The sequence below is a fragment of the Synchiropus splendidus genome, chromosome 3, assembly GCF_027744825.2.
Source record: "Synchiropus splendidus isolate RoL2022-P1 chromosome 3, RoL_Sspl_1.0, whole genome shotgun sequence".
Lineage (NCBI taxonomy): Eukaryota > Metazoa > Chordata > Actinopteri > Syngnathiformes > Callionymidae > Synchiropus > Synchiropus splendidus.
This window is the reverse complement of record NC_071336.1, coordinates 33,094,583-33,109,708: the sequence shown is the minus strand read 5'-3', so window position 1 is coordinate 33,109,708 and position 15,126 is coordinate 33,094,583. Positions and strand designations below refer to the sequence as shown.

The following is a 15,126-nucleotide window of genomic DNA, read 5'->3' as shown; positions in this document are numbered from 1 at the left end:
TTCACTGACGACTGACTGCCTTCAGACTCCCTTCAGATATTTATGTTCTGATCTCTGAGTCACATGATCCTCCAGAATCTGATCCGACCTGTTGGTTCCTTCTTCCGTCAGAGTTCCTTGAAACCACGTGATGATGTCACGATGTCAATGATTCAACCCTTGACTATTCATTGTTTTGATGTGGCTTGGTTTTTGCTGATTTTCTTTTAGGAACCTCAGTGATCTTAAAAATGGGTTCAATGACATCTGCTGCTGCTGGATCCAAGTCCAGAGAGAAAACAAAACACAGTTAATGTCCACAAAAAAAATATATTTAACATTATATCTATCTGAAAAAAAGATCTCAGCCATGAATGAAGAGTCAAATGAAAAGAATGTTTGGTTAAAAGGTGAAGTAAAGTCAAACTTCAAAGGAAAAACAGGAGTACAAGAACAGGTGATGAAATAGCACCAGTTAAATGTCCTACAATTAACAATATCAGTCTCGATAAGTGCGTTTATTGAGTGCAGTGGTTGAAAGTGTCGGAGATATAACACGGAGATAGACTACAAACTAACAACTTTATTTCCTATGATACCACAGTCGCTCTTCTGCCTAAAGTGCTTCAATATCATACTGGTTGGTTATAAATGAATCTGTCTCTGAAATACTCTGAATAGAGTATTTCTGAATAGACGACGAATGTGTGACCCACAGTTTAGCTCAATACTTAGTTCATGTTGACAAGGAGATGGACTTTCAAGCAGGGGTAAGGGTATGAGGGTAGCCTTGGTGACACTGTCGACCACCGACATGACTCTGACAGGAGTTGACCATGTCATGGCCGCTTTTTTTATTTTGTCAGTTACTTCCTGCTCATGTCTGTGTTTTGTTGTCATTTCTGACGGTGTTGGGCGCGGCAGCTGCAACCAATTCCACCAATGAACCTCCACCTCTTAAGGAGAAGCTGGAGATTGGTGCAGCGCCAGATTGTGAATGGTTTTTATCATGGCATGCTTTGGACTCCCATTCGGGATGGTTTTCTTTACTTCTTTTTAACTTCCTGGTTTGCCATGTTTTGCCATAGTGCCTGAGAATTGTTGTAAGTTTATTCTAATATATGCTTTTCTTGTTTCCTAGTTCTTCGCCACTCGAGCCCGACCTGATGTCAGTGTGTTTTTGGACCTTTTTGAATGCTCCTTAGTTTTTCGTTTTGTACTTCCCATTTGTGTTGGCTCTACCATTTTTGAAATAAACCTGGTTGTTCCTTGTTCCTCGTGTCTTCAATGATGGTGTGAGCTGCATTGTTTGGCTCTCAAGCTGATGGCACTAACTTGCTGGATGACAAACACAGAGTGCAGGTCGCAACCCTGACTGAGGCCACCTGAGAGATATCTTCCCTCCTGGGTCTGCCCCGGGTGCTCCTCCTGTGTGTGCAAGTGTGCTTAATAAGCCTGGAGAGTGCAGCAGTGTGATGGTTTCTCTGCTGAAACGGCTTCTGTTCTCTATTCCAGCTGTTTGAAGAGTGACAGGGCAGTGTGTCAACCTCAGTGAAAGGTCCTCTGACTGGTTGAGAAACACTCGTGCGAGACAACACTGTGAACTGTTTCAGGTGGTCAGCTGGGCTGAGTTGATTTGGTTCCTCTCTGAAACTCATATGTTGAGTTGCATTCATGTCCGCTGGTGACGGTCAGGTCCTCTGCCTTCTTCACATCTGATAAAGCTAACAGGAAGTAGCATGCAGAGCGTCTTATCGTCTCCTTGCTGATGAAGTCGATTCACCAGAAGCTGTAGCTTTTTTTTTGTAGATTGTGAGTTGGAAAGTAAGACGAAGCAAAAGATCTTCATTTTGATGGAAAATATGTATGACTATATATACACAATATATATCAATATAGTGTATGTTATCTGCACTTTATTTCAAGTTTCTCATCATCTCATTCATGGATATGATTTAAAGCACTTAAAGCATGTTTAGAGGGTTAAAACGACAGTAAAAGTAGTTTGTTATAATGGGGTTTCAGTTGAGATCAGAGTCCACCTGAAGGTGAGCCATGTGTTTTAGATGGTTAAGTTAAAGGTGAGAGGCTGGGGAAAGGGTTATGGCCATCAAAAAACCTGCAAAAGTCAGAGCAAGGACAGAAACAGAAAAAAATGTGAATGAATGAATGAATGAGTGGGAATTGCTCCTGTCTCACAGTTGTGTTGTTGGTTTGTCTTCTTTATCTCGATATATCTCCAACACTTTATTTCTTTCAACCTTTAATCCAGACTGATACTGTTGATGTGGGACATTTAACTGGTGCTATTTCATCAGCTGTTCATGGACTCGTCTGTTTCCTTTGAATTTTGACTTTAGTTTTAAATGTTTTGAGGCTCAGTTCACCTTTAACCCAAACACTCTTTTCATTTGACTCTTCATTCGAGGCTGAGTCTTTTCTGACAAATGTAATGCTAAATATATTTTATTTCTGTGGACATTAACTGTGTTTCGTTTTCTCTCTGGACTTGGATCCAGCAGCAGCAGATGTCACTGAAGCCATTTATAAGATCACTGAGGTCCCTCGAAGAAAATCAGCAAAAACCAAGCCACTTCAAAACAATGAATAGTCAAGGGTTGAATCATTGACAGGAATCATCACGTGGTTTCAAGGAACTCTGGCGGAAGGAGGAACCAACAGGTTGAATCATGTGACTCAGAGATCAGAGCATAAATATCTGAAGGGAGTCTGAAGCCAGTCAGTCGTCAGTGAAATGGAGGCCAGAGCTGAAGTTCTCTCCTGTTCCATCTGTCTGGATCTACTGAAGGATCCAGTCACTCTCAACTGTGGACACAGCTTCTGTCAGGTCTGTGTTGAAGGTTACTGGGACTCAGAAGGTGAGAGGAACATCTACCAGTGTCCTCAGTGCAGACGGACCTTCACCTCGAGGCCTCTCCTGCAGAAGAACGTCATGTTAGCAGAGTTAGTGGAGGAGCTGAAGAAGACACGACTCCAAACTGCTGACCTCTGCTATGCTGGACCTGAAGATGTGGCCTGTGACTCCTGCACCTCTTACTGTGAGCAACACCTCCAGCCTCATCTAGAAGCCTTCAGGAGACACAAGCTGGTCCACCCGTCCAAGCAGCTCCAGGAGATCCTCTGCCCTCAACACGATGAGGAGAAGAAGATGTTCTGTCGTACTGATCAGCAGGTCATCTGTCACCTCTGTGCTGTGGACCAACACAAAGACCACCACATTGTCTCGGCCGCAGCAGAGAGAAGAGAGCGAGAGAAAGAGGTGGATCAGAGTCGAGGAAGGATCCAGCAGAGGATCCAGGAGAGACAGGAAGAGCTGAAGCTGCTTCATAAGGAGCAGAAGACCATCAGAGACTCTGCAGATAAAGCAGTGAAGGACAGTCAGGAGACCCTCCAGAAGATGATCCAGAACCTCCAGAAAAAAATGTCTGATGTGGAGCAGCAGATCAGATCCCGGCAGGAGACTGAAGCCACTCGAGTACAAGGACTTCAGGAGCAGCTGGAGCAGGAGATCGCTGAGCTGAAGAAGAAAGATGCTGAGCTGCAGCAGCTGTCACTCACCGACAGTCACTTGGTCTTTCTCCAGAACTGGTCCTCACTCTCAGAGGTCAGTAAAGACACGCTCTCCTCCAGGACCCACGTCCGTCCTCACTGCTGCTTTGAGGAAGTGGCAGCAGCCGTGTCAGCCAGCATAGACCTACTCCAGGACCTTCTGAGAGACACCTGCACCAACATCTCACTCATGCTCGGAGCAGAGCCCAAGACCAGAGCTGAGTTCCTCAGGTTCTCACGGGACATCACTCTGGATCCAAACACTGCTCACTCACGGTTGTTGTTGTCTGAAGGAAACAGGAAAGTGACTTTCATGTGCAAAGATGAGTCTCCTCATCATCATCCAGACAGATTCACTTGTTATCGTCAGGTCCTGAGTAAAGCGCCTCTGACTGGACGTTGTTACTGGGAGGTGGAGAGGAGAGGAGGAGCTGCAGTAGCAGTCTCATACAAGAGCATCAGCAGATCAGGAGGAGAAAGTTTATATGGATGTAATGACAAATCTTGGTCTTTATGGTATGACGACTCTGGTTGTTCGTTCACACACAACAACATCACAACTCAAGTCTCCACAGCTCCACCCTCCAGAGTGGGAGTGTACCTGGATCACTCTGCAGGTCTTCTGTCCTTCTACAGCGTCTCTGAAACCATGACCCTCCTCCACAGAGTCCAGACCACCTTCACTCAGCCTCTACATGCTGGGGTCTGGATCTGGTCCTCCTCATGTGAGATCCTGAAGCTCAACTGAACCACAGTGTGAGTTGTGTCTCACAAACTCTTCCTGCTGGTTATTAACTTCTTTCTTCTCCAGCAGTGTTTTTTGTGTCCTTCTGTGTGTCATGATTGTTGGGCTTGTATGTGTGTAATAATGATCTTGCTTTATTCATATCAATGTTCCCAAAGTGCTTTTACTGGCAAAACTGTTTGAACTTGGTTTGGATTTCAGGTTTGTGTCTTGTGAGTTTCAGTCACTTACGTTGGAGCCACCTGATTTTTGTGTATCAATGTTGTGTGTTCCTGAGAATGTTCTTGTCGTGGAGTTGTGTTGATGTGATGGGCTTGTTGAGATGTCGTCCATGTTGTGCTGTGTGTTTGGGTTTGGATTCTGGACTCATGATCATGTGACTTCAATCACTGAAATAAAGCTGTGGATGAACAGTGTTGCTGGAGTGTGTGTTTTTCTTGTGGTTACGGGGCGTGGAGTGGAATGTTCAGGAGAAAACACACCACCAGGGGTCGCCAGTGAAGCTGTGAGTCCCTCCCTGAGACACCACCTGGAGGTGAGCCTCTCAGTGGAGGTCCTGTGAGCTTCCATGTGTTGAAACTGTGGACGCTCACAGCTGCAGCAGGGGAGGAATGTTTTCGGATCAGTATCACATTACTTCATGACAGTATCATGGGCTCAAAGTCATGGGAAATTCAGGAAGAGCACAGGTGAGTTCCGAACCCAAAGTCGCTTGACTTGATCAGTACAAACGTCAGAAGAGCATGAAGAAGATGCTGAAGGTTCCTGGTCTCCTGGACTGGAGCTGCCACCCACAAGCTCAGGGCTCTGTGTGGACCTTGGTGATGACGACACAGAACAGTCGGAGGACGGATTGTCAAGACTTTATTTGGCACAGTTATAGCAGCAACAAGTGCACGATGTTCAGCTCAGAAGTCTCGATTGTCAGCAAACATTTCTTAAATAACTTTTGAAGAGTCTCTTTCCACTCCACATCTGAGGACACTTGCTGTTTTCGTTTCGAGACACGGAACAATGTGAAATATAGTGAACGATCCGCTCTGTTTTTACCACAGATAAATACGTTAAATACATTCTGGATGCGCAAAAGAAATGTTGCTGCACAGGGTTGGGAACATGTGGGGACCAGCAGTGTTGCCAATGAACTGAGATTCTGGAGTGAGAGAGCGGAAAGGATTGAAAGTGTTGACGGAAGTGCTGATGCTGTGCCCGACACTGTTGTGTCGTGTTGTTGGTGGAGGAGAAACGTGTGAAAGGAGGCAAGGAACAAATGACTCCATTTTGGGGGTGATCCGTATCATTTCTTCAGTCATCAAGTCAGGCGTTCAGGACACAAGATCTGCACACGTCCAAGGTCTCTGTACTCCCTCAGTGGTCTCCTCCCACCGTGGCCGGGGTTGGGGTCCCGACTAGAGTTTTAAAAGTTTGACCTCTTTATCGGCCTCAGGTCTGAATGCTTTTCTAGTTAAAACTTAAGCTGTCGTCACCTGACGGCCCACAGGAGTGACACGAAACATCCAAGCATCGCCATGACGACAGATGGACACGGACAACAACAAAGTGATCAAATAAAGAGGGAACATGTGATACATGGGAATCATTTCCGCTTGTGTTGAACCATTCCGGTTCAGTCACCAGCCGACAGGGCAGCGACCCTGGTGCTGTCACCGCTGAAAGTGGAGGATTATGTTGCCAGATTATTACAACTGGGGAGTGTATTGTGTTGTATTTGAAAGACATCCTCTGTTACATTGCAATGACCCATGAAACATCTTTCAGGAGTCTGTGACTCTGCGCCACCGAAGACGGATGTCGTTTTTTTTTGGTGGAAAATTATTATTCGAATAATTTGGTGGAAAATTATTCGAATATTCGGTGGATCTCTAGCACACATCCACACACTGCTACTCAACCATGCACAAACTAGCACAGGTGTTTCCTCTTGCACAGCAACATAAACACACACCTGGTTGAAACACACACACACACACACACACATTCACCTTACCTGACTCACACTAAAACACAGATTGACTCACTCGGGTGTGTGTGTGTTGAAAGACAGAATAGTTTGAAACTGTTTAGAACAGAGTACATTTCAACAGTAACCTTCCCAACACAGGAGTTCTAGTCCAAGTCATGTGACCAAGTCCACACCTCTGTGGGTCGCCATGGCAACGGTCAAACGCTGAATCATGAAGAATCAACAGGTGGTTTGAAGCAGCTCTGACAGTGGGCGGAGCCTGTTGCGTTGTGTGTTCAGACGGCAGATGTGGGCGGGGCTGCGCTGGGTTTGTTGCTTCCTCTGCCTCCAAGAACATCACACACGGTTCAAACACAGGAGTTATGAATGACAGTCAGAGCGAACAGAGGACAATAATCTACAGTGGAGATCATCTGGTGACAACACAGAATTGAACATGTGTTATAGTCTGGAGTCCCTGTTGTGACAGCCAATCAGAGCTCAGAATGTGAGGGGAGGGATTTCTGTTTGCTGTCAGTCAAAACAGGCTGCAGCCCAGAGTGGCGTGTGACCCACGTATCAACGGATCAAACGTCATCCTGCTGCGAGCGCCGTCTCTTCAGCACACAGCAACTGAGCTCTGTGTGCAGGAAGATCAACAGGAAATATGAACATGAAAGTCATGTTTAAAGACTCAACAGTTTCCTTTCATGAAAAATACGTTTATGTTGAAGAGGCTGCAACATACGTTCTTCTGACTATATGTGTCTGTGTATATATATATGTATATGTATATATATGTGATGCTAGACGTAGTAATAGTGAGAAGTACAAAGTCGTATTGGGGTCATGCATTATAATAAATAAATAAATAAATAAAGAGGAAAAAAAAAGATGGTGGTGGAAGCCATGACTGCAAACGTCTGAGTTTGAAATCTCAGAAACCTCCATGTCTTTCCTACATAAATGCTCGTGGCTAACATCCGTTTAGACGATTCACTGTCATTAGCAGTGTTGACCCTCAGCTCAGGACTCAGATCCACCAACTGCTTCAGACTTGCAGTTGGTGGGAACTACTTTTCTTCAGTCACAGTCAAGACTCGATGGCTCTCAGTGCTGCAGAATGGCCGACCGTAAGCGGAGCCATGTGTGGAGCTGCTTCAGCGCCACAGACAGCCAAGAAGCTGTGTGTGACGCCTGTCGAAAAACAATACGATGTTGTGGCAACACAACAAACATGGTGAAATGGTTAAACCAGGCAGTTCAGTACTACGCATCGATGAGGTCGAGGGAGGAGGAATGTCCTGGTGAAGTAAAGTAACAAATAATATAAATAATAATGTCATCAATAATAATCATAAAGCATGTGACAGTATCTGAAATGATCACTGAAATAATCTCGCCCATCCTCAAGAGAGCCGAGATTATATCATGTAAGGATTCTGAGGTGGTTCACCATTTAAAGTAGATCTGTTAAATGATACAGTGCAATGACAATAAAACTGTATGAGAAAAGATGAATGAAACAGAAGTTTTGCCACCTAAATATTGTATTATTTTCAGTCAAACGTAAACTGTTAAATTAATATATATATATAACTTAAATTAATAATTTATATTGATTTCACAATTATTGTGGCGCTATTTTTTTAATATGTAAAGGGCACTTTCAGTTTTGAGTTGCCATGATAATAATTGTTTGTACCACCTTTTTGTAGATAGATGAACCTGATGTGATTTGATATTCAGTGCTGAGTCGTCCCAGTAGTTTTTCAGTGAGATACCTGGGAGTCACTGCCACTTCTGTTCCAGCAGAGAGAGTCTTTTCAAAGACAGGAGCGGTTCTGAGCAAAAAACAGACCAGACTAAAGGGGGAGACGGTAAATATGCTATTTATAGTGGTTGTTACTAATTCAAGAATCATTTATTTCAATGTTTTATTTAAATAAACAAACAATAAAGACTCATCCTTGTACTCTGAAGGAAGCTATCATTAGGTGTAGTCACATACCTGTAGGTACCAGTGTCGGTGTCAGTGATACCAGCCTGAATATCACCAAGTATCGGATCGGAAAGGAAATCGGAGGAATTGAACATCACTAGTGGTAAATGTGCACACAGTAGATTGGCCAGACGAAGCTCACCTGGCAAGCAAGAGCTTTTCATCACGGTGCTGATCCTCCAACTCACTCAAACGCTGACAAAACACTGCACACATCACGACTGTGTGACTTTGACAGTATCACTGTAAAATACATTTGTGTTGAAGATGCTACGAAATAAATGATAAAAATATATAGCATTAGTAGTAAGAAGAAAAGTTGCAAAGTCAAGATAAAATGAATAAAGCAGCCAGGAAGAAAGTGGTCTGGAACACACTGGTTCATAGCGTTGTAGTCTGGAGCCCTCTCGTGGTCTTTAGACCTCTGCTCACATGACTGTTGGAGCTGATGCTTCTTGTGATTTGCCAGAATCATCACGTGGTTTCCAGGAAATCTGACAGAAGGAGGAAGCAACAGTTAAGTTTCAGTTCCTCGTCTGAAGCCAGTCAGTCGTCAGAGAAATGGAGGCCAGAGTTGATCTAAAGAGAGACTCCTTCTCCGGTTCCATATGTCTGGATCTACTGAAGGATCCAGTCACTCTCAACTGTGGACACAGCTTCTGTCAGGTCTGTGTTGAAGGTTACTGGGACTCAGAAGATGAGAGGAACATCTGCCAGTGTCCTCAGTGCAGACGGACCTTCACCTCGAGGCCTCTCCTGCAGAAGAACGTCATGTTAGCAGAGTTAGTGGAGGAGCTGAAGAAGACTGGACTCCAAGCTGCTGACCTCTGCTATGCTGGACCTGAAGATGTGGCCTGTGACTCCTGCACTGGGAGGAAGCTGAAAGCCCTCAAGTCCTGTCTGGTGTGTCTGACCTCTTACTGTGAGCAACACCTCCAGCCTCATCGAGAAGCTCCGGCCTTCAGGAGACACAAGCTGGTCCAGCCGTCCAAGCAGCTCCAGGAGATCCTCTGCCCTCAACACGATGAGGAGAAGAAGATGTTCTGTCGTACTGATCAGCAAGTCATCTGTCACCTCTGTGCTGTGGACCAACACAAAGACCACCACATTGTCTCGGCCGCAGCAGAGAGAAGAGAGAGAGAGAAAGAGGTGGATCAGAGTCGAGGAAGGATCCAGCAGAGGATCCAGGAGAGACAGGAAGAGCTGAAGCTGCTTCAGCAGGAGCAGAAGACCATCAGAGACTCTGCTGATAAAGCAGTGAAGGACAGTCAGGAGACCCTCCAGCAGCTGATCCAGAACCTCCAGAGAAGAATGTCTGATGTGGAGCAGCAGATCAGATCCCGGCAGGAGACTGAAGCCGCTGGAGTCCGAGGACTTCAGGAGCAGCTGGAGCAGGAGATCGTGCAGCTGAAGAAGAAAGATGCTGAGCTGCAGCAGCTGTCACTCACCGACAGTCACTTGGTCTTTCTCCAGAACTGGTCCTCACTCTCAGAGGTCAGTGAAGACACGCTCTCCTCCAGGACCCACGTCCGTCCTCACTGCTGCTTTGAGGAAGTGGCAGCAGCCGTGTCAGCCAGCAGAGAGCGACTCCAGGACCTTCTGAGAGACACCTGGACCAACATCTCACTGATGCTCGGAGCAGAGCCCAAGACCAGAGCTGAGTTCCTCAGGTTCTCACGGGACATCACTCTGGATCCAAACACTGCTCACTCATGGTTGTTGTTGTCTGAAGGAAACAGGAAAGTGACTTTGACGGGAATAATTCCGTCTTTTCGTTTTCATCCAGACAGTTTCATTGAGTATTTTCAGGTCTTGAGTAAAGAGCCTCTGACTGGACGTTGTTACTGGGAGGTGGAGAGGAGAGGAGGAGCAGCAGTAGCTGTCTCATACAAGAACATTAGCAGATTAGGACAAGAAAGTGGATTTGGATATAATGACAAATCTTGGTCTTTATGGTGTCAGGACTCTGGTTGTTCATTCACACACAACAGCATCAAAACTCAAGTCTCCACAGCTCCACCCTCCAGAGTGGGAGTGTACCTGGATCACTCTGCAGGTCTTCTGTCCTTCTACCGCGTCTCTGAAACCATGACCCTCCTCCACAGAGTCCACACCACCTTCACTCAGCCTCTACATGCTGCGGTCTGTGTCCGGTCCTCGTCCTCCTCATGCGAGATCCTGAAGCTGAACTAAACAACAGTGTGAGTTGTGTCTCACAAACTCTTCCTGCTGGTTGTTGACTTCTTTCCTCTCCAGCAGTGTGTTTCTGTCCTTCTGTGTGTCATGATTGTTGGGCTCTAAACACTTGTGTGTGTGTGTGTGTGTGTAATAATGATCTTGCTTTATTCATACCAATGTTCCCAAAGTGCTTTTACTGGCAAAACTGTTTGAACTTGGTTTGGATTTCAGGTTTGTGTCTTGTGAGTTTCAGTCACTTACGTTGGAGCCACCTGATTTTTGTGTATCAACGTTGTGTGTTCCTGAGAATGTTCTTGTCGTGGAGTTGTGTTGATGTGATGGGCTTGTTGAGTTGTCGTCCATGTTGTGCTGTGTGTTTGGGTTTGGATTCTGGACACATGATCATGTGACTCCAATCACTGAAATAAAGCTGTGGGTGAACAGTGTTGCTGGAGTGTGTGTTTTTCTTGTGGTGACGGGGCGTGGAGTGGAATGTTCAGGAGAAAACTCACCACCAGGGGTCGCCAGTGAAGCTGTGAGTCCCTCCCTGAGACACCACCTGGAGGTGAGCCTCTCAGTGGAGGTTCTGTGAGCTTCCATGTGTTGAAACTGTGGACGCTCACAGCTGCAGCAGGGGAGGAATGTTTTCGGATCAGTATCACATTACTTCATGACAGTATCATGGGCTCAAAGTCATGGGAAATTCAGGAAGAGCACAGGTGAGTTCCGAACCCAAACTCACTTGACTTGATCAGTACAAACGTCAGAAGAGCATCGAGAAGATGCTGAAGGTTCCTGGTCTCCTGGACTGGAGCTGTGTGGACCTTGGTGATGACGACACAGAACAGTCGGAGGACGGATTGTCAAGACTTTATTTGGCACAGTTATAGCAGCAACAAGTGCACGATGTTCAGCTCAGAAGTCTCGATTGTCAGCAAACATTTCTTAAATAACTTTTGTTGTTGGTGGAGGAGAAACGTGTGAAAGGAGGCAAGGAACAAATGACTCCAGTTTGAGGGTGATCCGGATCATTTCTTCAGTCATCAAGTCAGGCGTTCAGGACACAAGATCTGCACACGTCCAAGGTCTCTGTACTCCCTCAGTGGTCTCCTCCCACCGTGGCCGGGGTTGGGGTCCCGACCAGAGTTTTAAAAGTTTGACCTCTTTATCGGCCTCAGGTCTGAATGCTTTTCTAGTTAAAACTTAAGCTGTCGTCACCTGACGGCCCACAGGAGTGACACGAAACGACTCACACAACACAGCGGAATATCCCAAACCTTCATCACTGTGTGCAGACTTTAAACCACACTTTGCGATGAAGCATCGCCATGACGACAGATGGACACGACAACAACAAAGTGATCAAATAAAGAAGGAACATGTGATACATGGGTCAGAAAGTCAGAATGATTTCCGCTTGTGTTGAACCACTCCGGTTCAGTCACCAGCCGACTGTCATATCCGTAACTGCTTTGTCTGTTTTAACCTCTGTTCACCCCGCATTGTTCCATGCTTTTATTTTGTTACTCTCGGTTGCTCCTGTGTTTCCTCTTCCTTCCTTTGCTCCAGCTTCACAAGTGGCGCAGCTGGCGTTCATTTGACAATCAAGCCTCACATGGTTTTCAACACCAGTTTGTGCCGCCAGAGGATTGCTTCGCATTCGCATGGCAAACTCTTCCAATACTCTCTCGCTTCGTTCCCCTGAGTTTCCTAACTTTCTCTGCGCGCTTGATTTCCTTTTCAGCCGCCTTCTTAGATCTCGTTCTTCCTCGCTCCGTTTTCTGTTTCTCCTCCATTCATATAGTCTTCCCGCGTGTGAGCATTTAGTCTCACCTCCTTCATTTCTCGCTTATAGAAGTTGATTCCTCGTGTGAGTTTGAGTTTTTCTCCTCCACGTAGCGCTTTAAGTTATTTGGACCTCGTGAGCTGTTTGTGTTCTCCTCGTTTTTATAGGCTTGATTCTAACTCGCCTCTCTTCTGTTTTCAGATTCTTCCGCAGTCCCTACGTGTAGTTTCCGGTCCGCGTTCTGGCTCCGGCGCCTTCTGTTCTCCATACTTGTCTGTCTTAAAACTCGCCTTTGTTGAATAAATTCTTTAATTTACTCTCGTTTCTGAGTTTTCTGTCGACCAACACTGCACCTGGGTCCAACTTAAAGCAGACATGACACTGTAACAACTAGAAAATACTGCTTGTCATATTCACAGAGGTCCACTCCGATTTTCATCCATGGTCTGTCTGGGAGCTCTGACGACAGCAAAGGCTCTTTGTTTTGTGCCCTCCTGTGCTCCCTGCAGTACATACAGTTCTCCACTTTCTCTGTTATAGCTGAAGCCCTGCCTGGCCACCATGCTGATGTATTGGCCCTCATCCTGCACTTGTTCAGTCCCTGATGTCCATCATGTATTCTCTCCAACATTTCTGACCTCAGAGTTTTAGGTATCACGATCCTGCTTCCTCTAAGAATCACTCCATCATGAATTGAGAGTTCATTTCTCACATGAAAATAGTTGACTTCCTTTGAGTGTTCAGGCCAGCCCTCCTTGATGTACCGGATTATGTCCTGTAGCTCTCTGTCTGACGCTGTCTCACTGCGGATAGCATCCATTTTCATAGATGATGCTGCTCATCACTGCAGCAACATAGCACTCTACATCTGCGTGAATGTGCTCATTTCCGTTGTCCTGCAGTGGGCTTCAGGATAGAGCGTCAGCCACCACCAGGGTCTTTCCTGGGGCATAAACAGCCTCCATGTTGAATCTCATCAGCCTCATCAGGAGCCTCTGACAGCGGATAGGTGAGTTGTCAAGGTCTGGAGAGTTCATCAGTGGCACGAGAGGTTTGTGACCTGTGATCAGTCGGAACTTTGATATTTTTCAAACCTTTCACACACCCACGCTGAAGCCAGGCACTCCTTTTCTATCTGAGCGTATCTCCTTTCTGCATCGCTGAGTGGTCTGGAGCAAAACGCCACTGGTCTCCAATCATCCCCGTGTAGCTGTAGCAGGACTCCTCCAATCCCATAACTGCTGGCATCGGCTGAGATGGTTGTGCTCCTGTTAGCATCATAGTATACGAGAGTAGGTGAGGTGGAGAGACGTTCTTCGACTCTAACAAATGCTGCCTGTTGGGCTGGGCCCCAAACCCGCACAGTTCTCGACTTCAGCAACTCATGCAAAGGTTGGCTGATTGTTGCGAGGTCAGGTACGTATTTTCCCAGATAATTGATCATGCCCAGTGCTCTCTTTAGCTCCTGGATGTTCTCAGGCGGTTTCAAGTTGTTTATGGCTGAAACTTTGGTTGGATCTGGACGCACTCCGTCTTTGCTGATGACATGTCCCAGGAATTGCAACTCTGACTTCCTCGATCAACACTTCTCTGAGTTCAACTTTAATCCAGCTGACTCCAGCCGCTCCAAAACCTTCTTCAGGCACTCATCATGCTCTCCCATGTCTCTGCCATGGACTGTGATGTCATCCATATATACAGCCACGCCTTGCAAGCCTTCCAGGGTCTCCATCATTTTTCTTTGGAAGATTTCTGGTGCACTGGAGATGCCAAAAGGAAGTCTTTTGAAGCAATATCTTCCATATGGAGTGATGAAAGTTGTTAGATGTTGACTCTCCTTTTCCAATGGAATCTGCCAGAACCCAGAAGCTGCATCGTGTACGGAAAAGACAGTAGAGCCACCTAGTTGAGCGATCATCTCTTCGGCTGTTGGCAGTACAAATCTTTCTCTTTTGACAGCTTTGTTCAGTTTTTTCAAGTCTACACAAATGCGTGCTTTTCCGTTCTTCTTTGGGAGCGGCACCATCGGTGCGCACCATTCAGTGGGCTTTGTTCCAGCTTCAATGATGTCATTAGCTTCCATACGGTCCAGCTCCTCTTTCACAGCTGTCAGCAGTGGTATGGCGACTCTGTGGGCTGTGGTTACTGCGTACGGCTGAGCATCTCTTTGCAGCTCCATTTTCACCGGCTTAGTTTTTAGCAGTCCAAACTCCTGATCATTTCCACTTATCTCATACAATCTCTGAATTAGCCCCATAGCTCGTGATGTTGCTCCACTGAGCAGGTTATTTACACGCTCACCTCTTACGACATAAAGTCTGAAAGTGTATGTTTTCCCTTTGTAGACAGTGTTTGTGATCAACTGTCCCAAACAGTTTCAGTCGCCCCCTGGGCCTCTTAGAACTTTCTTGGCCTCTTCTCGTACCACACCCTTTTGTGTAAGTGTTCTATATTCTCTTTCACTTGACACATTACAATCAGCACCTGAGTCTGTTTTGAACTTCACCGCCTTGTTTTCAACACTCAAAGTTACTGTCCACTCTTTATCGTCATTGGCGCTGCTGTTGATACAGCCAAGATCGTAGGCCCCCTCGTGACTATCTTCCGTCACTTCACTCACCAGCTTGCTTCTGCACACTCTCGCCCAGTGTCCCTTTCTCTGACATTTATTGCAAGTAGATTGTCTTGCTGGGCACTTTTCTGGCTGATTGTGTCTCGTCTTCCCACACTTTCCACATTTGCGGTGCTCATATTCTTTGTGCTGGGTGTCACTGCCAGATGTGGTCCGCCTGCCAGATGCGGTCCGCCTGCCAGATACGGTCCGCTGGAAGTTCCGGGTCTGAAACCGGATGTTAGTAACACGCACGCGCAAGGTCTACGAATCGTGTTCACTGATCGGCGCA

At 46.2% G+C, this 15,126-nt stretch overlaps 1 protein-coding gene across 1 annotated transcript; it reads left to right on the top strand.

The window, feature by feature from the left end:
- The first annotated feature begins 2,734 nt into the window (after nucleotides 1-2,734).
- LOC128755993 (E3 ubiquitin/ISG15 ligase TRIM25-like) lies at nucleotides 2,735-11,076 on the top strand. Its single transcript, XM_053860114.1, has 2 exons — nucleotides 2,735-4,287; nucleotides 8,802-11,076. The coding sequence occupies exons 1-2, from the start codon at nucleotides 2,735-2,737 to the stop codon at nucleotides 10,450-10,452; spliced, it is 3,204 nt and encodes a 1,067-aa protein (XP_053716089.1). The 3' UTR covers nucleotides 10,453-11,076.
- Nucleotides 11,077-15,126: the final 4,050 nt, after the last annotated feature.

Bases quoted from the DNA above. Each gene is read 5' to 3' on its own strand.
- LOC128755993 (XM_053860114.1), top strand. From the start codon at position 2,735: ATGGAGGCCAGAGCTGAAGTTCTCTCCTGTTCCATCTGTCTGGATCTA. The intron at 4,288-8,801 runs GCTCAACTGAAC...CCTCGTCTGAAG, and splicing joins TCCTCATGTGAGATCCTGAA to CCAGTCAGTCGTCAGAGAAA.